This window comes from Sphaerodactylus townsendi, linkage group LG11 (genome assembly GCF_021028975.2).
Source record: "Sphaerodactylus townsendi isolate TG3544 linkage group LG11, MPM_Stown_v2.3, whole genome shotgun sequence".
Lineage (NCBI taxonomy): Eukaryota > Metazoa > Chordata > Lepidosauria > Squamata > Sphaerodactylidae > Sphaerodactylus > Sphaerodactylus townsendi.
In genome coordinates, this window is record NC_059435.1 from 26,714,418 (window position 1) to 26,742,303 (window position 27,886).

The 27,886-nt window shown below is 40.6% G+C and overlaps 1 protein-coding gene across 4 annotated transcripts in view; it reads right to left on the bottom strand.

Moving 5' to 3' along the window:
• TRAK1 (trafficking kinesin protein 1) overlaps positions 1–27,886 on the bottom strand; it is a 91,227-nt gene that overhangs the window by 34,146 nt on the left and 29,195 nt on the right. For 2 of the 4 annotated variants that reach the window (XM_048510333.1, XM_048510336.1), the window contains exons 1-3: positions 15,696–15,927; positions 6,229–6,305; positions 2,980–3,096 (exon numbers count right to left, since the gene is read on the bottom strand). In XM_048510333.1, coding sequence (XP_048366290.1) covers positions 2,980–3,096; positions 6,229–6,305; positions 15,696–15,798 — 297 coding nt within the window. In that variant the 5' untranslated portion in view covers positions 15,799–15,927. Of the gene's footprint in view, positions 1–2,979; positions 3,097–6,228; positions 6,306–15,695; positions 15,928–27,886 lie in introns of those variants that run through there. The other 2 variants (XM_048510335.1, XM_048510334.1) reach the window with 1 other exon arrangement.

A 27,886-nucleotide genomic window follows, 5' to 3' on the forward strand; every position in this document is an offset into this window, starting at 1 on the left:
GGGGTGGGGCCACTTAACAATTCCATAACTATAAAAGGTTCCCCTCTTTGAATTCCAACTTGACAGATGACCATTGGGTTGATCTTTCTGTAGTAAATCAAATGGTTTTATACTGATTGAAAACAACCACAACTGAGTGGTGAATCACACATAATTACAACCACTTCAGGCAACGTTATACAATGCTGATCTCCATATCCAGGTGACATTCTGAATGCAAACAGAGAAACATGAGATAAAACTATTATCTCTAGCTATGTTTACCTTTCAGGTGTAACAGAACATTACTAGCACTTTCGTACATTTACCCCATCAGTGTTGCCAATGCTTCTGGTTTTAGTCCAATATACTTAGCGTATTTAGAGAAGATATTATGAGAAATGTCAGATTCCTGAAAATATTCCTTCAATAACTGCTTTACTAAATGTGTTCATATTATCAGTCAGAAGTAGAAAAACAAAAAACAAAAATTCCAAAACAAAATAAAGCAAAGCACCGTATATTAAATACTAGTACTGGAAACCTATGTAAGTGCCATCAAACTGTAACTAACATAGGCCCTTTCCCCACGGGCCAGTAAACCTGGGTGAGAAGCAGGTTACATAAACCCATCCTCACCCTTAGCGGTTCACATGGCTGGCTGTCCCATGGAAGGGCCGCCTCCAGGGTCATGTTATGGCCCTTTCCCCCTGCGTGGCTCCGCAGCTGGGAGCCAGGGGCTGTGATTCTCTAGTTTGATTGCAGACCCCAAACGCACCTCACAGGCACGGCTGTTTGCTTGGTTGAGGATGTGAGGCGTGTTAAAATGAAAGAGTCGCACATAACACTGTTGGTGGTCGCAGAAGAGAGCTGTATAGAAGCAGTACTAAAGTCTTTGCTTGAAATTGTTTGACAGCTGCAGGGAATAGTGTCCCCCTTAGTACACAAAACTTTTATTATATTGGGGGCTGGTCGAGCTCAGTGGCATGATTTATATATGCTGCTTTAAAGCAGGTGGCCTGCAGCATAATCCCAAATATCTGAAATTGTGTACTTGTTTTATCCTTGTCTGTTTAATTTCTAGATCTTAGTTTTCAGGAGCCTCTCGCAGACCATCACTTTTATTTTTTGCAGTTGATATCTAGATGTTCATTTTTACAATACAGAGCCTATTTAGCATTCTTTTCAGAAGAAGAAGAAGAGTTTGGATTTATACTCCACCTTTCTCTCCTGTGAGGAGACTCCAGGTGGCTTACAAGCTCCTTCCCCTTCCTCTCCCCACAACAGACTCCTTATGAGGTAGGTGGGGCTGAGAGAGTTCCGAAGAACTGTGACTAGCCCAAGGTCACCCAGCAGGCATGTAGGAGTGCGGAAACACATTTGGTTCACCAGAGAAGCCTCTGACACACAGGTGGAGGAGTGGGGAATCAAACCTGGTTCTCCAGATTAGAATCCACCTGCTCCTAACCACTACACCACGCTGGCTCTCTACAGGCCTACAGGAGTTCTGGAGAGAACAGAATCATCTGTATATAATAGGAGCAGTACATAGTGGTGAAGCAATTTAGACAGATGCATTTCTGGCTTATTTAGGCAACTTACTAGGCTGTTTATATAGAAAATAAACAGACGGGGCCAAAAGGCATCCTTGTCTGACCCCTCTGAAAGTCTTTATGGGGACAGCAATGTGCCCTTACCTATTGCTTCATACCCTAACAGGTATGACCCAAAAAGCAGATGACTGCTGTCTGACGTTTCCTCGAGGAGGGCTTTTTCGGCACAAAAAATGTGCTGAAAAAGTCGACTTATACACGAGTATATACGGTATCTGTGAAAGGCCAAGCAGGTTGAGGATCCATGTTACTATGAGTTTCATTCCTATAAAGTACTATGAAACAGATAAGGTACTATGGAACAGATACAGTACTATGGCACAGATCAGGGGCGTAACGAGGCAGCCCTGGGCAAACTGTAGCCCTGGGCAAAACCTGAGTTGGATGCCCCTGCCCCCATGGGCGGCCATTCCACCACGACCAATTTTTTTTTCACCAGGACATTGGTGCCTGCAGGGTGTGCATTTTTAGACATATCAGCACCAAGAATTCAGCATATCATCAGGAGACTGTCCTTATGCTACTCCCCAAGTTTGGTGAGGTTTGGTTCAAGGAGTCCAAAGTGATGGACTCCCAAAGGGGGTGCCCCATCCCCCATTGTTTCCAATGGGAGCTAATAGGAGATGGGGGCTACAGTTTTGAGGGTCCATAACTTTGGCCCCCCCTGAACCAAACTGCACCAAACATGGGGGGTGCCATCATCTCCAGATGATACCCTGAAATTTTGGTGCCAATACATCCAAAATGCACCCCTGCAGAAACGATCCTAGAAATTTGCCCAAGAATCTTTGTTCTTGCATTGAAAGTTTTCTGCATTGCTGTCAATGGGGGTTGCGGTGGCTGTGGGGGGCACATTTCTAAAGGCACAGTCTCAAAACTTTCAGGGTCTCATCAGGAGACTGCCCTAATGATACCCGCCAAGTTTGGTGCAGTTTGGTTCAGGGGGGCCAAAGTTATGGACCCTCAAAACTGTAGCCCCCCATTTCCTATTAGGCCTCCTAGTTCTGGAAACAATGGGGATAGGGTGAATTTCCCTTTGGGGAGTCCATAACTTTGGACTCCCTGAACCAAACCTCACCAAACTTGGGGGGTAGCATAAGGACAGTCCCCTGATGATACGCTGAAATTCTGGTGCCGCTAGCCTAAAAACTGCGCCCCCTGCAGGCCAAAAATGGAAAACCACTAAAATACCCAAAAACGAACCCAGCATTTTGATGCCCCCCACAAGGTGATGCCCTGGGCAGCTGCCCACCTTGCCCAATGGGCATTACGCCTGTGGCACAGATAAAGATAACATGGCAAGACCTGAGGGCAAACAAATTTGGCTTAGAGGGGAAAAAAGAGGTTAACTTGACTGGAAAAATTCAGCATATGTGATTGCCTTTACCTCTTCCCTGATATGTTCCACTTGCTCTTCAAGGAATTCATTTCTCTCAGTTAGAGATTTATTCTTCTTCAGTAATGACTGGCCAATCCTAGCTGCTAATTCTAAATCTCGCTCTTTCTGTAAAAAAGAAAGGGGAAAAACCAGCCTCAGTTATTTGCTCCTTTAATCCATGTTTTAGGAAAAACAAGAATGACAGCTTTTCAAAACAAAGAAACTAATAATTCATGCTTATTTTCTTTTCTTCTTCTTGTACAGAAGACACCCATAATTCAGGAAAGCAGATATATATCATAAATTTACTACAGAATTTTTTTTAAAACCACAGTCATTCTGCTGGTGTAAGAAAGTCAATGAAATTCTTTATTTGAAAACTGTTAGCAAGTGTTCATAAAGCATACAGAGTGAGAGCAGGAAATTCATAAGAACATAAGAACTAGCCTGCTGGATCAGACCAGAGTCCATTTAGTCCAGCACTCTGCTACTCGCAGTGGCCCACCAGGTGCCTTTGGGAGCTCACATGCAGGATGTGAAAGCAATGGCCTTCTGCTGCTGCTGCTCCTGAGCACCTGGTCTGCTAAGGCATTTGCAATCTGAGAACAAGGAGGATCAAGATTGGTAGCCATAGATCGACTTCTCCTCCATAAATCTGTCCAAGCCCTTTTAAAGCTATCCAGGTTAGTGGCCATCACCACCTCCTGTGGCAGCATATTCCAAACACCAATCACACGTTGTGTGAAGAAGTGTTTCCTTTTATTAGTCCTAATTCTTCCCCCCAATTCATGTTCTATGGCTTTAAAAAAATGCTTAGAATTTATATATCATTCTTCCTAAGTGCTCACACATAATCTTCAGTATTTCAGCAGTTATTGCAGCCATCTTGAGAAGTAGGACAGTTACTATCATTCAGCACAGCAAATGCAGGAGTGAGACTACACTGGAATTCTAAATTGAATTATTCTTACCTAAACCCATTGAAGTCAATAGGCTCAGAGGGTGTCTTTTCAGGATTACACCGTGGCATGCCTAAATTCATCCACTGAGCACCGAGATGAATTGATTCGAGAGAAGAACTAGAGTTTATGCATTTGATCACTAGGCTGCGATCAACATACCACAGTGTACCTCTTCCCCTTTCCACAATCAAGGAAAGGAGTCAGCAGGTGGTTACAGTCAAATGCTAGGGATTTCAGTACATCTGCGGTGGGCTTCAGTCGTATATTTACTAAGCAAAAAGCTGGCTCTTTTTAATTTATTTTTTGTTTAAACATTTATTTGTTTGTTTGTTTATTTAATCGTACTTTTATCCCGCCTTTTCCTAAAGGGCTCAGGGAGGGTTACAAGTTAAAAACACACTGAAACATTTGAAACAACAATTAAACATTATAACTATTAAAAATGCCAACACCATACTGATGCTGTTAAATAAATAGATAAATTATAGAAAATTTTTCATAAAAATAGATGGCGACTTAAACGATCTATACCGTCTCATTCCCACTCCTCCCCCCTCCCCGCCCCGGAGGCCAAGAGGAGATGTTAGTGGTGGCTGGCTAGGTGGAGAAGGCCTGGTGGAACAACCAGGTTTTACAATCCCTGTGGAATGTTCAAGGTGCTCAGAACTAGCTTCCAGACACACATTTGAGTGATCTCTGTATTGGCTAAAAGTGTTGATTTTCTTATTCCTTAATGATGAACTTACAAGAGATTACCATTAGTGATGGAAATTTGATGGAAGTGGCTGAGCTAGTTTTTCAATTACAACTAAATCTCGGTCCTAGACTTGTTTATTCTTAAGTCTCTCATTAATTCCTAGTTGGCATGTGTCCTAAAGCTGGATGGCTTAAGAAAAGAATAACCCCAATCCAGTTAGTTGCATTTAAGTCACTTAGAAATTAATAGAACAAATTAGTTTTGGACATTCTAAGACACATTGTTTAAAAAGGGGCTTAGCTGCAACTAACATTACCTAAATTGCAGTCTGTAATGGCTGTTGTGGAATTTGATATAAAACTTGATTAAAAGATAATTGATATAAAATCTGACATAAAAACTTTTTGGTGTAGCTATACAAAAATGCAAACATTTGTAAAGGTACATTAAGGTACCGATGTGTGGTTTTGTTATCCATGAACACAATAATCACAACGCAGCAAAGTACAAAAAATTGGCGATTATGGATTCTGTTCCTGTGTAAAGATGCAGATGCTGTTTTACTCCCAATTGATTATTAATTGCTTGAACTGTCGTCTATGCGCTAGATAGATTAGAATACAATAGTAATTAGAGAAATGGTTCTGGTGGGTTTTCCAGGGTGTGTGGCCGTGGTCTGGTGGATTTTGTTTCTAACGTTTCGCCTGCATCTGTGGCTGGCATCTTCAGAGGTGTATCACAGAATTACATCTTTTCTCTGTGATACACCTCTGAAGATGCCAGCCACAGATGCAGGTGAAACGTTAGGAACAAAATCCACCAGACCACGGCCACACAGCCTGGAAAACCCACCAGAACCAGTTGAATCAGGCCGTGAAAGCCTTCGACAAATTAGAGAAATGTTTATAACCTCATAGATGAATTGATAGATAACTATGATTTACTATAGAAATCAAGAGGGGGCTGACCTATAAAGGTCTAGCCGGCTTAAGATTCAGCTAGGATTATATAACAACATAGTTTGATTTTGGTTTGTTATAAACTGGAGAGTGAAGGAGAAGTCGCACTTTTCCTTATTTAGTAAACAATAATGCAATGAAATTCTGATATGAAATAGATTATAGATGTATTATTTACAACCTTTTCCTTTTTTCTTTGTAATGTATTTCCCTTTTTCTTTCATCCTTTTTGATTTTTGTATTCCCCTTCCTTTCCCCTTATTATAGAATCCTTCTTTTAATTAATAAAGCATTTTAAAAAAGAAAAGGAAAAAAAAAACATTTGTAAAGGTACATTAAGGTGCTGATGTGTGGTTTTGTTGTCCATGAACACAATAATCACAACGCAGCAAAATGTCCACAGCTTGGCCACAGAGAAATAGGACCATTTCCTGTATCTAATAGTTTTCAACAGGATTTATACACAGGATTTATACAGGATTTTGCTGAATTGTATCCGCTATCAGCACAAGAAACAACACAAAAACCTTGTATTAACAACTATACATTTACCAAAGCTGGAAAGGAATGGTTTCTGATAAAGTTTTCCATCTTACTGGGTTAAAACTAAATGTATCTTGTGTGAACGTGGAATACTTGCCTCTTCAAGAAGACGTGTAACAGCATCAATATCATTGTATGTTTTAGTCATCTGGCCCACTCGTTCGGCACATAGAACTGTAAAGAAAGAGAAAATTAGCCATGTTCCTTCCCACTGAATGGCAGAAAATCAGAGCATTTCATATAAAAATTGATTTTTTCATCAAATCATAAAATTACACCATTGCTCAAAATTGTCTAAGGCTGAATCCTACATTTACCCCAAAACTAAGCCCCTCCATATCCAACTGGACTGACTCTCAAGAGAGTATGCACAGAATTTACTCTTCAAATGATTACAAAGCTCAATGGAATTTAATTTAAATAAAGAACAAAAACTCACTTCTACTTCGTGATCGTTGGTGTTTGAAAAAAAGTACAGTATACTTGAGACCAAGATGCATCACTACTCTGATCTGGTCAGTAAATCAGTTCTCTATGGACTTTAAATGTTTTCTGAAGTCCATGGATATGTAGTTTGAGACCCAGACCTGCAACGGTACTACGTTAAAAATTCTCATTCAACAATCCCTAGAAAGTTGGCAAAGTCCTGTCCTTAGCATGCACTTTAGAGGGAACCAAACTGGAACACTTTCAGAATAAAGATCTTGTCTGTCTTTTTGTTTCCACCAATACAGTGCATTGCTCAAAGAGTACAGCAGCCTGCCATAAAAGAACACCTTGAAAAAAAAAGCTCGTTAATATGCAAAACAGCCACTCAGCATTATCCTTCCTCTGGCTGCTTGCCTGCTGCATGACCTTGATGGTATATTGACACTTTTTTAAAAAAATACAGGAACATCCAAACACCATTTCTTCAGAACTTGTTATGCAAATAATCAAAGCAGTATGTACCAATCCTTATCAATTTTCTCCGAGCCTAGTGACCTTGCTCTGTGGATGGGTGTGCCACTGTGCAGGCTAATAGTTTGGGCTGCAGTTCTCAGTGGTAGTTTTACTGTGTCTAAAGAAAAGTCATGGCAGACTGTATTCTTTGTTCAAGAACAGACTGGCAGTTGACAGCCCAAATATGTTTTTGCAAGAGCAGGTCAATGGAGGTGAAATTCTGTCATGTTTAAATACCATGCAAACCACATGTATATCACCACAAGTGACAACTGTCCATATGATCTCACACCCACCCCACCCCACATTTGGAATTTTACTGTTACTTGGAACCGACGCTAATTCATTGGAAGCATTTCACTTCCTAAAGTCCTGTTGCAGAGACATTACCGCAAACATAAAATAGAGTAAATGTTGTAGTTTCTGGATTATATCCAGTAAGTAGTCTCTGTGTCTGCATTGAATCACACTGTCTGCTATGAAATGGTTGACCGTTTAGTTATTATATCTCCATAGTAGATAGTGGAACAAAGATGAGGATCTGACTTTTTCTTTATTGTAAGTCCCAGGTGGCATTTAAGTGTGAAAATGAAAGATTCTGAATATTTCAGGAAATATTATTTATTTATTCCCATTACAGGATCAGGGCGGCTTCAAACACAATTAAACTATATTAAAATGCAAAATACTCAGGGAAAAGTGCCAAATGCATCTTTTGCATAGAAAAGCAGCAAAATGGCTTAATTTTTTTTTCTATAGTACAATATGAACTCTTCTGATTGAATCATTTCCAGTGAATGATTTCAAAAGGAGGCGCATGATAGTGGTAATGATAAGCTACTGAAATTGATCACGTAAATGCTCTCCTGGGTCAAACATATCACAGGCCATAATGCCATATAACTAAGAACTGATTTCAACTGTTGGAAGGAGAAAACAAGAACCCTTCCAAGTTTAAATCACCAGCGAGAAAAATGCTTCAAGTGCTGTTTTGTCATGCCTTGGTAGACACATTACTACAACATGAGCCCCGCAGCGAAAAGTGGTAAGCTGCAGAACTGCAGTCAAAGTTCAGCTCACAACATGAGTTTGATCGTAACGGAAGTCAGTTTCAGGTAGCTGACTCAACCTTCCATCCTTCAGAGATTGGTAAAATGAGCCCCCAGCTTGCTGGGGGTAAAGTGAAGATGACTGGGGAAAGCAACGGCAAGCCACCTTGAAAACTTAGTCTACCTAGTAAATACTGTGATGTGACCTCACCCAATGGGCCAGTAATGACCTGGTGCTTGCACAAGGGATTATCTTTACCTTTACAACATGTTTGGAAGGATATCACTGATGCAGCTCATGCACATAGTCGCTTTTCCTTTTCCTGGGGCACAATTACTCCAAATGAATTTGGACTTTATTTGCTTTTAATGAATTAAGCCATGTCAGAACAACAATGCATATACTGCTTATTCATCTCAAAATTAACTGAAACTTTGAAAAGATAAATTCAGTATGGAGAACTGTCTGACTTTCAGCAATTTTCTACTCAGAAATGTTTTTAAATTAGTTGCAGTTAATATATTTACAAATCTGACGCATCCCAGAAAGATAGTTTGCAACTGTAAAACGTAAATGGGAAGGAGCGATCTTATCAAGAGGAAATGAATTTTCCAAATATCTGGTATATTCCTTAATTAAAAATCTGGATAATTGGAAATGACCAAAGTTTGTGTGTTCTTTTAAGAGAAATCATCCAATAAGTGCCTTAAAAACAAAAACAGGCCACAGCATCAGAGGACTGAAAAGAAAACCAACATCATTCTATTCCTCCTTATCACCTGGAAAGACACATCAAGCTGCTATATAAGCATATATAGGAAGGTGAGAACTAGTGTGGTGTAGTGATTAATTGAAGAGCTAGGCCTGGGAAGACTCAGGTTCAAATCCCAATTTCCCCATTAAATTCACTTGCTCATCTTGAGTCAGTCAGTTTCTTTTAGCCCTATCTCACAGGGCTGTTCTGAGGATAAAATGGGGGAGAGAACCAAACCTGGTGCCCTCAAATTCATGCAAGAAGATGATACAAAGATAACAAATAAGGCAGTTCCAAAATAGTGGAGAAAGTCACTAGGCACATTTCTGTTTCTTAACTGTAGGTACATGCTTGCTTGTGGTGGGGACGGGGAACCATGAAATAGAAGACAACAAGGAAAACTCCCATGGTTCTAGTCACAGTTGGGAGGAAAAAATCAAACAATTTGGCATTGGATCCACTATAACCTCTTGAACATCATTCCTAAGAAATGAGCCCATATAAAAAGGTTTACAGTTGATATTCATCTAGATATCAGCAGATAGGAGGCAAACTATTTAGAAAGATCTGGCACTCCTGTCTGCTTATCTTTCCTTTGCCTCCCCAACTCAGTCAGCATAGTTTATTCTCTCATTCCATCAGGGCAGGGTGGGAGGCCAAAATGGCCCTGGAAAAGGGCCACAACCCCTTCAGTCACCACACCCCCTCACATCACAGAGGACTGAAAAAGCAACAAGGAAATGAGAGACTATGGCACTTCTCCACTTCACCCTGCTCAAGCCAATAGGGCGAAGGAAGGCACTGCCATCCCTCTGCTCTTCAAACTATGCCTGAGATGACACCGGGTAAAGCTAAGTTGGGTTGAGCCTTTGCTCCTTTTCACTAGCCTGGGCATGCTAGGGCTGGCAAGGAAGAATATGGCATAGGGAAAAGCTGGGAACTACTGTGTCCATTCTCCTCTTCACAGCTTAAGTGAGGAGGAGCATAGTTACAGTGGCTCCTAGCTTTGCCCTATACTAGCAGCATCCATGCTCCTCCTCACCAGCTGTCCACAGTGGGAGTAGATGGGGCTTTGGGCAATGGACCACCAGGATTTCCCCTAATCAAATAAATGGTCAGTCCACTTCTGCACTCCAGCCTTTATAATCTAAAGACCTGCTGCACATCTGTCTACGCTGTATCCATAAACAGGGAATCAGTTTTGCAGACTGACCTGATGAAGCCACAATGAAACTGGGGATGTTAATTCAATGATGGTATTTCCATGCTTACTGCAATGGAATAACTTGTACTTGCTCTAAATCTCTCTTTTGCAGTTCATGATGCAGTTGGCTTCTTCTTCACATTTCCCACAATTTGTTAAGCTCCTTTCTGTGCACGGATGTTCTTTACAAGGCATTTTCTCCATCCTTCAGTTTCAGTTGTGGCCTGCCACCCAGATACAGACACATGTGTAGCTGCCATAAACAGAGTGCAGTTTTAACAACACAGCTGAGATAGTAACCGGCTGGGAGAACTAATGTCTTGCTATGCCATCTTTAATTGCTGTCTTCCCTAGCAGATAACTTGCTGTAAAATTGGGTGAACTGAACTGTGTCCTTGTTGTTGACTCCATGATGGATACAGTGCCTTGATGCCACCCTATTGTGGTCTTGTGGCCACAGATGCATCAAGTAAGTGGGTTGCCAATACCACTGAGATACAGTGGGATGCTTCTTAACAGCTGCAGCATATATTCCTTACCTCTCTAAGATCTAATATAGATAATCTTCTAATGACTTAATCAGATTAGTGGCCACAGTTTAGAGGGAACCAATTACCCAGGGGGATCTGCCAGATTTAGGATTTGGCCCTTTAAAAGAGCTTTTTATATTTACCAGCACAATTATCCTGAAATTAATTGAGTCCTTAACTGCCATGGCCAGGTTAAAATGCCAGAAAGGGAGGACAGACATGCAAAGATGGACAGTTATCACGTAGATGTTTAAGAGTAGATGGTTCAGCCATATCACCTTCCATGCTAGTAAATAACAAAGGCTCCATAACCGTCAAGGGAACTTGTAGGGTACCCATAAGGAATCTTATGGCATCTGAAGTATGTCATGGCACATCAAACTCTGTGCATTGGGACTTTCCATCCCAGTGCACTACTGATGTTTCAACTTACACAAATACTATAGGCTCTATTTGAATGGTAACACATATATACATATTTTCTTGTTATTGTCTGAAAAAAACCATTATTTCTTTCCTTAACATTCTGTAAAGTGATAGTTCTCCGCAATGCATGGAGTTGCACAAGCTTCATATTGCAACTAGCTCTGTCTGTCTTTCCTGTAGTACAGAAATGTCACACAAAGAACTGAACTGTGGCTCAGTGGATCAACTGCCTTGCAGGTTAATGGAGGTGGTGGGCAGGTATACAACTGCCCACCTCATGATAATCACAAACACCACAGAGTGGAGTGCAGAATTAACAGAGGACAGCATTAACTGCTTCAGAGGCAACAAATCACCACATCACCCCTCTCAATTAAGAACAACATTATTATCCAAAGAACGCAAGAGGTGACATATGCAGGTACACTAATGATGAATAGGGAATTCATTAACGTGGAATACAGAATACAAGAGAACTCAATGACCACTGGCACAACAAACTGTTCCTGGCTCCAGAAAATCTCTGCCATTTTCTAACTTTGAATGTGCAAAGGAAAAAAACCCCTGGAAACTACTCATAGATCCCTTCCGCACATGCAGAATAATGCACTTTCAGTTAACTTTCAATGTACTTTGCAGCTGGATTTTACTGTGTGGAATAGCAAAATCCACTTTCAAACAATTGTGAAAGTGGATTGAATGTGCATTATTCTGCATGTGCGGAAGCGGCCATACAACAAATTGTGTCCCCAGTAAAGTTATATAAAAAAACACTGAAAAATATTTTAAAACATTTTGTGCTTAAGTAATGGGACAGCTTGTACAGTCCTGCTACTGTAGGTGTTTTAATTTAGCTACCTAATCTGAAAAGGGATGTTGCCACCATGCATCACTCACAGTATGCTTTAACAATCTGTATTGAGAGTGCCAAGATTACATATTATGCTTGAAACATTATGAATTTAAGTCCATTTAAAAAGGGGAAAGAATTTGAAAATAATCAGTCAGAACAGATTGAGCCAACTGTTATTTTTAAGGTATTTGCTACAAGGAGGTTGTTTCAGAAAGAAACCCAGCAAGCAGAATTAAAAGACTCGCGAAGCAAAATGCAGGGTGCCAACCAACATACCCTTTGCTCTGCCAATCTAACAGTGGTTGAGTCAAGCACTGAATGTCATACCAGTCTCCAGGTAGGCATTTTTCTTGCCAAACTTGCGAAGACAAGGCTTAATCAAGTGATAAGAATTATGACAATGATATTGACAAAATCAGTCAGAGGTTTTGTTCTTTGTGCATATAAAGATACAAATCCAGTATGCCAATTGCCACGTATTCTTTCAAACTCTGCCAGAATATATAAGGAAATACAGAAATAAAATGTTCATGATATGTTTTGAACTTCAAGCGTTGGTGATGTGATCATTTTTGTTCAGGAGTTGACTTTCTTTGGTGCACTGCATAATGGATTATATTACTATTTTGAAAGACATCCTCAGCATACAAAGATTATGAGCTGTCCATGTTAAAGTGACCATGTAAACTGACCTTAAGAAAACAAACAGTCATAGCAGGCAATGGTCACTTGTGTCCAGATTCCAGGAACCAACAAAAAGGTTTAAACATAGAGCTGGATGTAGCACAGTGCTAAATCAGTGAGTTTTATAAGACACAAAAAGCAAGGTTAAAGAAAAGACAGAAAGAGGATTACTGAATATACTCGAGTATAAGCCGACTTTTTCAGCACATTTTTAATGCTGAAAAAGCCCCCCTCGGCTTATACTCTAGTGAGGGTCCCAGTTTTGAAGGATTTTAACTCTTGTGTTTTAGCTTGGTTGCTGGTTGAGCTAAGGTTTTTGCACTTTTAAAGTTATTGTTGAGACCATATTGTTTTTGTTGACCCTCTTTTCCACTTACAGAGCTAGTTTACTGCTTTTCTTTGAAATAAATATTCAAAAACATTTAACCAACTGATGCCTCAATTAATGTAATTTTGTTGGTATCTATTTTTATTTTTGAAATATACCAGTATGCTGCATTTCCCACCCTAGGCTTATACTCAAGTCAATAAGTTTTCCTAGTTTTTTGTGGTAAAATTAGGTGCCTCGGCTTACATTCGGGTCAGCTTATACCCGAGTATATACGGGTACTTCAAAGACTGTTCAATGCTTGTGGAAGCTGGAGAAGACACGCAACTCTAATAAACTGTATGCTCTTCAGCCATGTTTGCCAACAGAAAGGGAGTGAAAAGGGTGACCTAATAATACCCCCCACCCAAATCTTCGGCAGGAATTTTGGGTAGTTACTTAAGATCCCAGAGCAGACAAAAGACTTCCCCTGAAGTTAAGAAAATTTTGGAAACCAAAGGGGTTTTGCTTTGGATAAAGAAATAACTCTCAGGATGGGATGAATCAATTCTTCCCTGTTGCCCCGCCATTTTCAAATAGCAGTACAGAACGGACCATTGATACTTACATGAAGGGTCTTTCTCCTGAGAGGTCGGAGGGTGTCTCGGCCCTCCCTGAAAGAGGTCTCCGGCAATGGAAGCTTACCATACTGTTGAGTGCGGTTATACTGTTCAGTTAAAATGTTGATGGTGTTACATTTTTAAGTTGCTAGTTTTGTAGTATTTGGGAAATTCCCAACTTTGCATTTGGAATGACAATTAATTAATTAAATGTTACTTAAGTTCCACGTTTCCACTGTCTGTGTGTGTATATATGAACTACGTGGTCAATGCGATACTGGGGGTAGAAGGGACGTTATGACAGTTGGAAGGGGTAAGAAATTCAGTTAGACCTGCCTCTCGGGTAAGAGAACGGAACAACCCACGAGACACTCTCCACCTCCAGGAGAACAAGGGGTTTCAACAATGGTAGCTTGTCATGTCACAGAGTACAAACCTCTTAAAGCTGGAGCTGCCAAGAGACTGCACTTCTAAGCATTAAACAAAACAAACCACGCAGCCTTCCCAAGATAAGAGTGGACTCAGGACAGAGGGGTGTTCATTCTGGCCTGAGTTTTATATAAGCAGTTGGCTTGCATATAAGGGCCTACTCTCATTTTGATTCTTCACCATGTACCTATGTTAAACAAGCTTTCATTCAACATGGTCCACCCCCATTTTTGGAAGGGATTACAGACCTGCAGTTATATGTTCCCATCTTCTCTCCCCACATCCTTCCTTCAACCCCATTTTTTCATTACAGTTGTAAAAAAAACCTATTGCTTTCTTCATCTGCTTTGCAGCTTGAATGAAGAAGAGCGGTAAATCGTTTGCATTCATTGAAGCAACTCCTGAAAAGGATTGAAGCATGAAGACAATCTACAGCACGGCATCTTTCCTTTCTTTTAAACTACTGTAAACTGCCTTGGAAACCCATTTTCAAAAAGGGAAAGGCCATACAACTTTTAAAAAAATACAGAAGTAACATGCATTTCATTTAAATCAGTGGGAGTACAACGTCTGCCAGAAAGAGGATTTATTATGTGTGATTAAGATAATAGCAGAGCTTGCCAAACATTTGTGATTTCACAAAGTTCCAGTTTACTACTGGATACAAGCTTTTGTAGTCAGACTCAAACATAATTTTTCTCCCAATGCCATGGGGTTGCTTTAGAAACCTGCTTTGGCATTGTGTTCCGAAGCAAACTTTTGTCTTGACACTCTAGGATCATCTTTCTCCTTCTTTCTGAACGGGCAAGTAAGGTAGCAGCAAACAAGGCTATGTGAACTATGAGTTGCTTTTTTCCTTTGTTCCACCACCCATATAAATTGTTCTGCTCAAGAAAATGCGTACAAAGAACTCTCGCAATCATCAATTCACTAATCACTTTGCCTTCCTCTCATACAAGTGATAGAACACAGTGTGACATAAGAGCCACTTCTACAAAGTAAAGCATGTTAGGTATACAAACCTACAAACCTCAACAGACATGGCTATGGTGCTGAATATTAGATATAGCATGCCTTTGCCAGCCCATTTAAATCTATTAGCTAGATACTCAGGAACAACTCAAAATCCATACACCAGGAAGAAGGATTCAGAGAGTACATCAGAATTAACTCATCTTTCCTGTTCTTTTCCAACATCCAGAGTGAACTGGAAATTTTCTCTCCCCTGCTTTGGGAGCCAAGGTAGCCCAGAATACCCAAGATATTGTCTCATATTTTCCTGGAGTCTGACTTTTGCCAGAGAACACTGTTCCCACACAGAAGCTTTTCCTCCTACTTTGATTAAATGACAAGTGGTATTTTACTTTCATAGGATCAAGAGACTGAAGTCTAAAAATACTGTTTTTACAGTATATTTGTGATGGTCTTAAAATACGGCTGAGAAAATATCATTGTTCTGTAGACTGTGTCCTGAAAAACTGAATTTTGGCAACTAAACGGTAGCTTACCAGCATCTCTCAAATCAGACAACATTTATATTTTAAAATCACACTACTTGATAAACCCAACTTACTGATTAAGTTTGCCTACTTCCATGAAAACATAAAACGTTATTCAGTTTTGCTGAGCAAACATGTTCCTTTACAACCACAATTAAATTCAAAATCAAAATTGTGTGATCAATAAAAAACTGGTAAAGCAACACTATGAAACTAATTAAACACCTCTTTCCATACATTATAAATAATAAGACAACGTAAAGTACCTTCTTCCAAGATATCAAGGTTCTCATTATGTCTCTGCCTATATTCATTATTATAATCATATTCAAAACTTTCTTCTTCATTTACTGATTCGTTCAGTGACATAACTAAAATAATCCATGGGCAGTTGTCCTGTAGACCAATGCACTGAAAAGAGAGAAGGCTACATCACAGAGGCTACAGCTGCACAGCAATCCAAGTAATGTTTCCATAGAGCAGATAGCAACCTTGTCATTTAACATACTTCAGCTAGAATGACTGGGTGGATATTTGCATGCTGTGATCACTACAACACAGAATAAAAAACAGGGAAAGATGGGGGAGGGAAAAGTACCATCTGTCTAATCATTACTAGAAGTAATCTATTTGCTGCTTATCATACTAGATTAGACTCCAGTTACATTTTTTTATTGTAATGTTTACATAGCCAAAAAAAATGTTCCTCTTTTAGGGAAAAGAACATCCGTTTAAAACCTGTGATAATTCCTCCCCATGCTACAAATGAATGGTACTTTCCTACAAGTTTCATAGCAACTGAACAAGGAAGTATGCAGTGACACAAAGAGTGTGCTACACCTTGTTGAAGTTAGACAGGGTGGAGAAGTTACCTTTTAGATCTATTGCCTAATGTCAGATCTACAGATTTCTAAAGACAGAAAACAGGAACCAAATATATGGTGTGGTGTTATGACTACAAACTGAAACTACTGAATTAAAAAAGTAAACTATAACTATTACTAAATTTGTTAGAAACCTTCCTAAGAAGAAATTTTAATACTTTGTTTGAACCACATTTTAGATGTAAATTGACACACCCCTTTGTATCATTTTTTTCAAAATGAGTATTGCACAGTTTATTTGGGAAATGGAGAGGACTGAAACTTGGCCACTTAGCAGGAAGTAAGATTCACTACTCCATTGTGTGCAGCAAGTGATACATTCTCAGTATAAATGACAGAAGGGCACTTTCAGGGTCAGGTCCAAAGACATGGACCCTAAACAGAAACCGGCTGCTGATGTCCTTCACATTTTTTCCCAGGACAGGGATACATCTCTCTTTTGGAAACAGGAATGGACGAAGTCACCTTCAAAGTGACACAAAGAAGTGGCACCTACCTTAACCATGGGTTCACAGTTGCAGGGAGAGAAGTGTACCATACAATCCCACAACTCAAAACTCACACCCAATCTCAAACACGTTTAAGGGAAATTTTTTATGATGTTTGCACTGGCCCCTTGTGAGATAACATGGGTGTCTTACACAGAAAAGTGAAGGCTGATTCACATTTGCACATTTCATCTCTCCACTACTCATTATGGAGGGTATACACCTCTTCACTGAGAAATACTGGCATTTATGGCAATATCAGGAGATAGGAATTCCATAAGTGGTGTTTGAAGTGCAAATAGATGCAGCATCAAGAGATGACTTGAAATGCAATTTAGTTATGCACAAGCTGGAAGGTGTTAAAATTTGCTTTGGCTCAGAAAGTGAAGATGCTGAACTTGCAAAGCCAACTGCAGAAGAAACAAGAGACTTGCCACAGAAACCTCTCTGCCATGTATTCAAAGACACAGGGGGCTTCATTGGTTGAAAAAGTGGTACATGCAATGAATTTTAAAAACAGCAACAAAATCATTCATTTTTAATGTTATATTATCAAATTAATTACATATTCTTTAAACCACATACATCTCAAGGCACTGTTCATACGAAATACTTCCAAGTGTTATTACTTAGGCAACTAAAAAAAAAAATTCTTCGCCAAATAGCTTCACTAAGACAAGAAGTTACTTCACTAGCGATCAAAAAATTACCTGCAGCATCACTCTGAGCTGAAAGTCAATCTACTGGAAACTAAATTTTGGTTATTATACTTAATTGTGTTCATTCCCAATCATGTCCTATTAAGGACTGCTTTAACTCTTACCTAAAGTACCTTCAAGGTAATTCACAGTTGCTCAAGGTGAATGAAATAAACTGCAGTATCAAAGTGATAAGTAAAGGTAGAAATAATTACTAAGCCTGGTATCAAAAAGCTACTTTAATCATGCCCAGGAATTTTTGACCCTCCCGCTTGTGTTTTTAAATAAAGACTATGATAAATTATTGCAATCTGGTTCTGGAATCACCCAGAGGTTCAAAAGCGGTTCAACATGTCACATTCTGGCTGGACTATTTAACAAGTGCCAGCTGAAAGTACCCTTGGGTACATGGACTTGGTCACATGGTCCTTTGGTTCCTTAAATAAGGGATGATTCCCATGTACAAAGTCCTTGCAGCTACCATAAGCACTTTGTATTTCATATATGCGTGCACACAGTTCTTTGCTTCCCAAATATACGGGGGCCATATTCTAATCACAAGCATGGCACATCTGGAGGACTTCAGCTCCATCGTGTCCAATGATAGCTGCATGTAAGTTTCCAAATGGAACACTCCTGAGTTGTTAAAATGGCCATGAGGGTGGAAGGGAGCTTGAAGGCCCTTTCCCTTCTGTTCTACAGTCACAATCAGAATACAGCCCCTTGTGTGCCTAAGAAAAACAGGCACACATGAGATACAAGTCTTCGTTACAGCCAGAGGGACTTTGTATCATATGAATGGCCCCTACGGCACAAATCCTAAGGCCTGCTGGTCAAAGCAGAAATATGCCTTGAGTATTCAGAGTAAATATGCATTGGATTAGAGTAAGTATTTTCAAAACAGTGCACATCACTTACGCAAACCCAACAGATTTTGCAATAGTTGCAAGTACAGTAATATGATTAACATTTACAACCTGCACAGCAGATATGTTTTGATCTGGTTCAAGAAGAATGTGCTATTATGTTTGGTTTTACGTGCTGAAGCAACAATGACATGGGCACCTGACTCCTACATAGGTATTTTATTCAAAGTTAAGCACTTTAAAAAACAGTAACTGTTCCGTAGAAGCCAAAGAGGAAGTAAGACAAATATAAGCCTTCCAGAGCATGGTTTTATTGTGTAGCTCAGCTCTCTTAAGTATTTGCTGTAACCAACCACATCCGCATGCTTATTCCTTAATAAAACACTGCGATACTTATTTCTCCCTTTTTGACACACACACTTTTTGCCTATGCGGGGAATATAATTTGCTTATAGCTTTTCCTAGTGACTATCCCTCATGTCATGTTACATTAATATATGACCTGAAATAATAAAAGCAACAGGGTTTTTGCAGTTATTTCAAACTGCCCCATTATTTAAGACAGATATTCCGAAAAGCTTGACTTGACATTTGTTGCATGTGCATCTCCTAGCAAAAGTAATTCATTATATATATTTTATATTTTTATACTTTGCATTTATATCCCGCCAATCTCCTGAAGGACTCGAGGCGGCTAACCAAATCTCTTTTTTCTTAACAGGCCTGTAGAGTAGGTTACAATGAGAGCTACCCGGTAGGTTTCATGGCTTAGGGATGTGAATAGCCGTACACCCACTCAGAAGTCCAGTATTAATAAACCCAATTTATTTGTTTATTACTTGTTTATTACTAAGGAAATTTATATGCATATAAACACACCCACCCCCTATCCTTAAAGGCACCGTCACTTAAGCAGGCTAAACTCCCCCACTCCCCTATGGTTGTCTTAAACTGCTCTCAACATCTGATCCCCATTTAGGCAATTTTTGTCCATATCAGAATATTTGATTGAATCAGAGGATCAATGCAAAAAACAACTGCTTTCCGCTGAGCTTCCCAAGAAGGTAGAGAACCTCTGTCTTTCTGTAGCTGGCTTGGTTTTGTGAATTCCTTTATCTACAGCCCTAAAGTATATCCAGTGCACTGGTCAGAATGCTGGACTATGGCTGGGTGATCTTGCGCTTCTCAATCCAACCTGACCTACTTCACAGAGCAGTCAGAATACAAAGTAAGCATACCACAGTGGTAAAGGCAGGGGACCATGCATGCTTCCCTGAACTCTTTGAAGGAAGGGCAAGATCATCATATTATAAAAAAATATCATGAAAATAGGCTCAAAAGGAAGGAAGAAGAAGGAGGAGGAGGAGGTGTTTGGATTTATACCCAACCTTTCTCTCCTGAAAAAGAGACTCAAGGTGGCTTACAAGCTCCTTTCCCTTCCTCTCCCCATAACAGACACCTTGTGAGGTAGGTGGGGCTGAGAAAGTGCTGAAGAACTGTGACTAGCCCCCAAAGTCACCCAGCTGGAATGTAGGAGTGCGGAAACACATCTGGTTCACCAGATAAGCCTCTGCCACTCAGGTGGAGGAGTGGGAAATCAAACCCGGTTCTCCAGATTAGAATCCACCTGCTCTTAACCAGTACACCACGCTGGCTCTCAAAGTAGATTAAAAACTAAAATCACATCAAATGACATTAAGAACAACACAATCGAGACTACAATAAAACTATTTCTGTCAGACAAGATATATCAGTGTTACAAAATCAAATTCCAGCACTCAGGCAGGTTCATGCAGGTGAATACTTCAGGTACTTTGGAACGGAGCCATTCAAGGTTTTCAAAATCAAAACCAGCACATTTAATTGAGCTTGAAAACGAACTGGGAGCCTACAGAACTAACATAATAACAACTTGTATGCTACTCTGACCATCTTGTTTTATGGCTTGCGGCTACAACAATAAATTCATTCATTCATTCAGCTTGTATGATATTAATTTATTTTATTTATTTATTTTATTAAACTTTTATACCGCCCCATCCCCGAAGGGCTCTGGGCGGTGCACAACATATAAAATACAATATAAAATGATAACATATAAAAGCAGCGATAAAAATTTCCAAGTCTTAGTCCAATTTTAAAAATTCAAAAATTTGAATTTAAATTTGAGTGTGAGGTGGCGTCCAGCAATCCAATAACATAAAGTCCCTCCCTCCCCATGAAAAATTTAGCATCAAAACTCAACTACTACTTTCCTTCTTAGCCCAGTGAATATCTGGTGTACAGATACACTGAGCTCCAAAAAGGGGGGGGGGAGGGGAAGAGAGCTGGAGAAAGGCCCTGGAGAGAGGAAGTGTCCCCAGAAATATGCAAAAATATATATATTAAAATCCAGCTCCCCAGCCAGCATTGATCAAGAACTGTACATGAATACTGCCCCAATGTTGCCAGTGAGTGTTGGCAGACATGGCAAAGTTCCCAGTATGCAGTCATGAGTCCTCACATGTGAGAACGGGTAAGGGAAGAGAAACAAGCGGCTTATCGCTTATTTTCCTTCAGCCTGAGACAGAGAGTGTGAGAGTGTAGGATTATGCTGAAATCTGCTGCTTTTTGCATCAGCATCAACTGACCTTAGTCATCATTATGATACGACAGAATGCATCTTGCATGGTGGGGATACACTATTTTCCCCAGCAGGATAGAAAAGTGTAGCAGTGAGATAAAGAACAAATGAGAAAGGACTCCAGTAAGAAAATATAATAGGTAGAGAGGGGATGAAGGCTACAATATTATGTAACATCCGAGCCAGAACCTTTCCAAATTAAGAGACAGGTTCCATGCTTCCCAATATGATGGTTGGTTTCTACTTCAACGACAAAGATAAAGTTATCACACTAGTGTTTTTCCATCTTATACGCGTCTGCCCATTGGGTTCTTTGAGAGTCTTGACATCTCCAGACTGTAGCCTCCGTCTGCCCCCTTTCCTGAGGGAAGGCCACAGCAAGATTAGTTGCAGATTTTACTGTTGATATCCTCGTAATCTGTTCTCAGTCAGTCTAGCTTTTAATTTAACAGAGCTCAAGTAGGGCTGCATGCATTACTGGCCATTCTCCTTAGTCCCTTTTCAGATGTTCACTTCCACATGTACTGGGAAATCAGCAAATTACTACAGTTATCCCTTTCACATTGCAGGGGTTAGAGGTGTGGCGCCCCCCATGATCTGCAAATCCATGTAAAAAATTGGCTTCCCTTCGTATCAGAGAATAAGTCTGATTTTTTTCTTTTATTTTAACTTTTTAAAAAGAAATTGTGCATATTTATGGTATTAAAAGAAAAAATATGTTGATCTATACAAAAATATTCATATATTTTATGCATTTCTGAGTTTCTAAACTTTTTCTGTGTTGTCTGCTGTCCTTTGCGTGTTATTTGCGGCTTCTGCAAAACTCCAAAATTCCCATTTAATTTCCTATGCTGACCCATGACACGTCAAAACCAAAACCGTGACGGGAAAAGTCATGATATGGAAGGGATAACTGTACATGTAGATACCAGGGTTACACTTATAATTGCTATTTATTGTGGTCTTCTGTGAAAGCACACACTGGCATTGCATGTGCACAAGCCAGCTGCAGAGAAAAAATGGAGCAGCAGTGGCGTAGTGGCTAAGAGCAGGTGCACTCTGAACTGGAGGAACCGGGTTTGATTCCCAGCTCTGCCACTTGAGTTGTGGAGGCTAATCTGGGGAATTCAGATGAGCCTGTGCGCTCCCACACATGCCAGCTGGGTGACCTTGGGCTAGTCACAGCTTCTCGGAGCTCTCTCAGACCCACCTACCTCACAGGGTGTTTGTTGTGAGGGGGGAAGGGCAAGGAGATTGTAAGCCCCTTTGAGTCTCCTATAGGAGAGAAAGGGGAGATATAAATCCAAACTCTTCTTCTTCTTCCAAAGCTTTCTAGCCTTTTCAACACCTCAAGGAGCTGTGGCACACCAGCACTTCCAGTCAAAATCAACATGTGAATGAGGAGAGGAAGCTCTCCTTCCCTCAGTACTTGCTTCAGCAAAGCTTATTCTTTTCCCTTATTGTTTCCACCACCACCCCTCTTCTCACTGTTGGTTTGAGGGCACAGGAGGTGCTCAACAAGAAATGTACTGAGTGAAGCACAAAGATGGCCCAAATTGACAAGCACTCCTTTTCCATCACACAATGTTCACTTTGAAGGCATGGAGTGACGTGGCTTCCTGCCTTAAAGACACCCTTAGCTTGTGGGCCAAACCAGATGTCAACATCAGGTAAGGTGGCAAATCTTTGTGTTTTTCTTGAAGGGATGTCTATGTATTATGTTTTCATGAGATAACCCACTCTGATAGGTCGTTTAAGCTTTTTATGACATCGTCAAGATGTCTGAGGCCAATTTTTCCTGCCTTTTCTAATCTGAGGTATAACTCATGAACCAAGGGACCAATTTCAAATTTTAAAGGACTCCTGAAAAGTTACTCGATTCCCCTACAAGTAACTAATACTAATGCTGTCTCTATCCATTGCTTGATTTTGTAACATAAAGGCATAAATCAAAGAAGTTGTCAATGCGTTTTACAATTTTTGAAAAGATTTACAGCATGTGGTATAGTAGTTTGCTTAATCCAGATAGTCACCTAAAGTATCGGACAATTGTAGCTTATTCTTTTGCCTCTCCAATGAGCCATAGCATGAAGAAATTAATTTTGATATAGGTACATGAGAACAGATTCACCATTTATGTGATTTTGATTCAACGTAACTGGATAATAGGTAACTTTGAGTTACTGAAGACATCTTTTGTGTGTTCTGCAACCATTCTATACACACACACATGTTGCTATATATAAAATTTACACTATTTTGTAACTGCTAATTATCTTTTTAAAAAACTATTTTTAACTGAGATCATCTTTTGAGTCCTGAATTTCAACTCCCAGGTCCGCTTTTGTTTATTTGTTTTTCTGTCACAGCTTAGTTCATTTATAGACATAATCCAGGTATTTTACTTGCAAATCGAAGACATAATATGAGTACATCTGTGACTTCTGAAACACTTCTGATTTCTGACTTCTGATTTTGTCCCACTGTACTTTTCAGTGGTCTCTGGTAATCTTGAATCAGGCCTCAACACTTGCTGCATAAAGCGTTTTTATCTTCCAGCCTCCTCAGGTGCTTAGGCATCTTCTACTCTTTTACCAAGAACTTGATGAGATTAGACTAGAAGATGAGCTGTAACTGCTGGATTTTGTGAGCAGTGCAATCTTCTTCACCTGCAGGCAAATACTTGTTCCTCATTTGCATCTTTCAGCAATTTTGATAGAAATTTCTGGGTATACATCAAAAACAGCATCTGTCCTTGAACTAAGGTTATACAGACCGTAGATTCAGTTCAAATGTTTGAAACAGTTCAAACATTTTCTCATCGCACTTCATCTTCTGCATTACATTAATTCTATTAATGACGCAGGTAGGTTTTGCTATGTTTTTTTTTTAATATATAGAGAGACGCTTCTGGCAAGCACATGGACACTTCAGTATGGAAATACACCAGCCAAATCTAATTCGATACTCTATGACAAGTAAGAAGAACAGCCAAATAGTGAAACTCCTCAAGGTTTTCTTAAATTGATTCAAATATGTATTGTACTCCTTTCTGAAGGACAATACAGCAACACAGCTCTTCCACTGGGAACATGCCTGAGAAGAGCTGGTGTAATATCATAAGGATCTAGTCTAGGGAAGACACTAACACAGTGAATGGATCTTTGCCCACTGTATTTTTCCTAATTACAAATAGCCTTTTCAACCTTCTGTTTCCTGTAGTGGTTGACATTATTCATGTATAACAAGGGGGAAAAGTTTTCAAAGCTAGGATCCAGTACAGGAGAAACTGTGGCTTTCCCTTTACTGACCATCTGTTGGTCAATGAAGCTGCTTGAAGACTGAGGAGACTGTCTTGCTGAGGGAGACTTGCCAATAAAAGAGCAGATTGATTGGGGCTGCTGCTGGATCCTCACCTATAGTTGGAAGTCCAGGTCTCTTTCATGGAAGTGCCTGATGTACCAAGACTAGGTCTTTCCACAAGGTTTCCATAGGCATTGAATGTATTGTGCAGGCCTTGTCTACGAACAGGCCCTTTCACTGGTAAATTGCTAACTTCCAGATGAAACCAAGGGATCTCCCAGAATTACAACTGATCTGCAGACTACAGAGATAAGTTCTCCCTCAGAAAAAAGGCTGCCTTGGAAAGTTGGACTATGGAATTATATCCCACTAAGATCCTTTCCCTCCATAAACCTCAAAGTCTCCAGGCTCTACTTCCAAATCTTCAGGAATTTTCCAACCTGGAATTGGCAATCCTAGGCACTTGTAACCCCAGCAGTAGGGATTCTCAGAAATTCAAAGATGGAGACCCATTTCATGAAAACTATGGAGATTAGATACCAGCTGATGCTGGCCTTATCAAACCTCTTCCTAAAATCCCTACCCTTCGCTGATGGTAAAATCTGTAAAAAAAACAAACCTTGGTTTCTGTGGAACTTGAGGCTCTAGTGAAGATGGAGGTCAACACCCACACTCTTCTGAGGACTACCCTCTTCTGAGGACTACCCTCATATGCAACTTATCCCTGAAATCAGGCTCCATCCCTGAAGACTGGAAGATGGCCAATGTCACACCAATCTTTAAGACAGGGTCTAGGGGGGACCCGGGAAATTACAGGCCAGTCAGTTTGACATCTGTTCCTGGTAAATTAGTAGAATCTATCATTAAAGATAAAATTATAAAACATGTAGAAAAGCAAGACCTGCTGAGAAAGAGTCAGCATGGCTTTTGCAGAGGCAAATCCTGTCTTACAAACTTACTAGAGTTCTTTGAGGGTGTAAACAGACATGTGGATAAGGGGGAACCAGTGGACATTGTCTACTTGGATTTCCAAAAGGCTTTTGACAAAGTTCCTCACACCAGAGACTGTTGAGAAAACTCAGCAATGAAGGAATAAGAGGGGAAGTCCTCCTATGGATTAAAAACTGGTTGAGAAACAGGGAAACAAAGAGGAGTGGGTATAAATGGGAAGTTCTCACAATGGAGAGATGTAAGGGAGTGGGTGTCCCCAAGGATCCAGATTGGGACCAGTGCTCTTTAACCTATTTCATAAAATGACCACCTGGAAGTAGGGGTGGGTAGCGTGGTGGCCAAGCTCTGCAGATGATACCAAATTATGTAGGGGTTGGTGGAGAAATCCACAAAGGGATTGCGAAGAGCTCCAAGAGGACCTTGATAGAATTCAGGGTGAGTGGGCTCAGAAATGGGCAATGGTAGTTTCAATGTAGCAAAATGTAAAGTGATGCACATAGGGGCAAAAAATCCAAACTTCACATACACGCTTACAGGGGTCTCAGTGCTATCAGTCACAGACTCCAGGAAAGGGATTTAGGCGTCTTAGCTTGATAGTCTCCAATGGGAGAATAAGCTTCCAACTCAATGCATGGCAGCTGTGAAAAAAAAGGCAAACTCTATGCTGGGGATCATTAGAAAAGGAATTGAGAATAAAACTGCAAAGATTGTCATGCCCTTATATAGAAGCAGTGGTAGCGACCACGACTTGGAGTACTTGTCCTCAGGTCCAGTTCTGGTCGCCGCGATCTCAAAAAAAAAAGGATATTGAGGAGATAGGAAAAAGTGCAGAGAAGGGCAACAAGGATGATGATTGAGGGGGACTGGAGCACCTTCCCTATGAGGGAGAGGCTACAGCGCTTTGGGGACTCCTCTTTTAGTTTGGAGAGGAGGCGGCTGAAGGGGGGATATGATTGAAGTCTACAAAATAATATGCATGGGGTAGAAAATGTTGACAGAGAGAAATTTTTCTCTCTTTCTCACAATACTAGAACCAGGGGCATACATTGAAAAATGCTGGGGGGGAAGAATTAGGAACTAATAAAAGGAAACACTTCTTCATGCAACGTGTGATTGGTGTTTGGAATATGCTGCCACAGGAGGTGGTGATGGCCACTAACCTGGATAGCTTTAAAAGGGGCTTGGACAGATTTATGGAGGAGAAGTCGATTTATGGCTACCAATCTTGATCCTCCTTGATCTGAGATTGCAAATGCCTCAACAGACCAGGTGATCGGGAGCAACAGCCGCAGAAGACCATTGCGTTCACATCCTACATGTGAGCTCCCCAAGGCACCTGGTGGGCCACTGCGAGTAGCAGAGAGCTGGACTAGATGGACTTTGGTCTGATCCAGCTGGCTTGTTCTTATGTTCTTACCCAGCTTGAACTGTGAATCCCTGAAAAAGACTGGGAAGGTTCCAGTTCAGTCACTACCCAGAATAATAGGCTCACCAAAAGCACCTTGACATCGGGGGGGGGGGGGGCAACAAGGAAAGGAATTAGGGACACCTACTCAGATTAACTGGCAACAAAATCTGCCAGCACCAAAACACAAGTTCTCAGATATCCTAAGGCGAAGTCACCTTTCCTCACAGATCTGCTGGTTTAAAATGTTACAGCATGAAGGGAAGTCTGTCATTCACAGTTCAAAAAACCTTTGTGCATTTGCTTCACTCCCTTCAGAAGCACAACAGAGTGCACAACCTTCAGTCTGAGAAACCATTGCTGTCATATGGCCACTGAATGCAGAAGAAAGCATCACACATAGCCAGCTATAAGGAAGCACCTGGAGGAACATGTGAAGAGCCAAACCATGAAACACAAACGAGTGCAGGAGTTTCTATAGCCTATGTGTTTTTCCAAGTCTGAAGGAAGCAAGGATTAATCACAAATCCTGCTGTTCCACTGTGACAAAATTCTACAGGCAGCGGCAGAATTGCACCAGAGTTAAGGCAGACCTCTTACAGGGCATGGGGACAGGAAGAAGTATCACTTGGTGAAGGTGGTAAAATGCCACGCAAGTAACATGATTCATCTGAGCCTCCATCAACAGGATGGCATCAAAGAATATGCCCAGGCTCCTGAAAGTCAGTGCCACAACAAGCACTCTGTCAAGAGTCGGCAATTGGCGCTCTCCAGCCTGCCCTCCTTTGGCTCAGCCATAGGACCTTCATCTTTGCTGGATTTAATTCCAGCTGGCTCTCTTTCATCCATTCCATTCCAGTTCCCAGTCAGCTGGCCAAAACCCTTAGCCTGGCATCCATTTTCAGATACAACTGGGTGTCATCAGAATATTGATGACAATCCAGTCCAAATCCCCCAGATCGACCCACAAGAGGGTAGATATAGATGTTGAATAGTATAAGTAAAAGAATGGCTCCTTGTGAGACATCTCTTGCCAGCCTCGGGCAGGAGGAAGTTCTCTCACTAATTGCAGCCCTCTGTCATCCGTGTAAATCACTAAGACACTGATGACACACTCCCAGGAAGAAATCCAACTAGAAGGGAGTGGAAGCAATGCTCCTCATGGGTAAGACTTGGGGTCTACTGGAACTCTGAAACAGGGTTGCCAATGATGACATGGGAAATCCATGGAGATTAGAG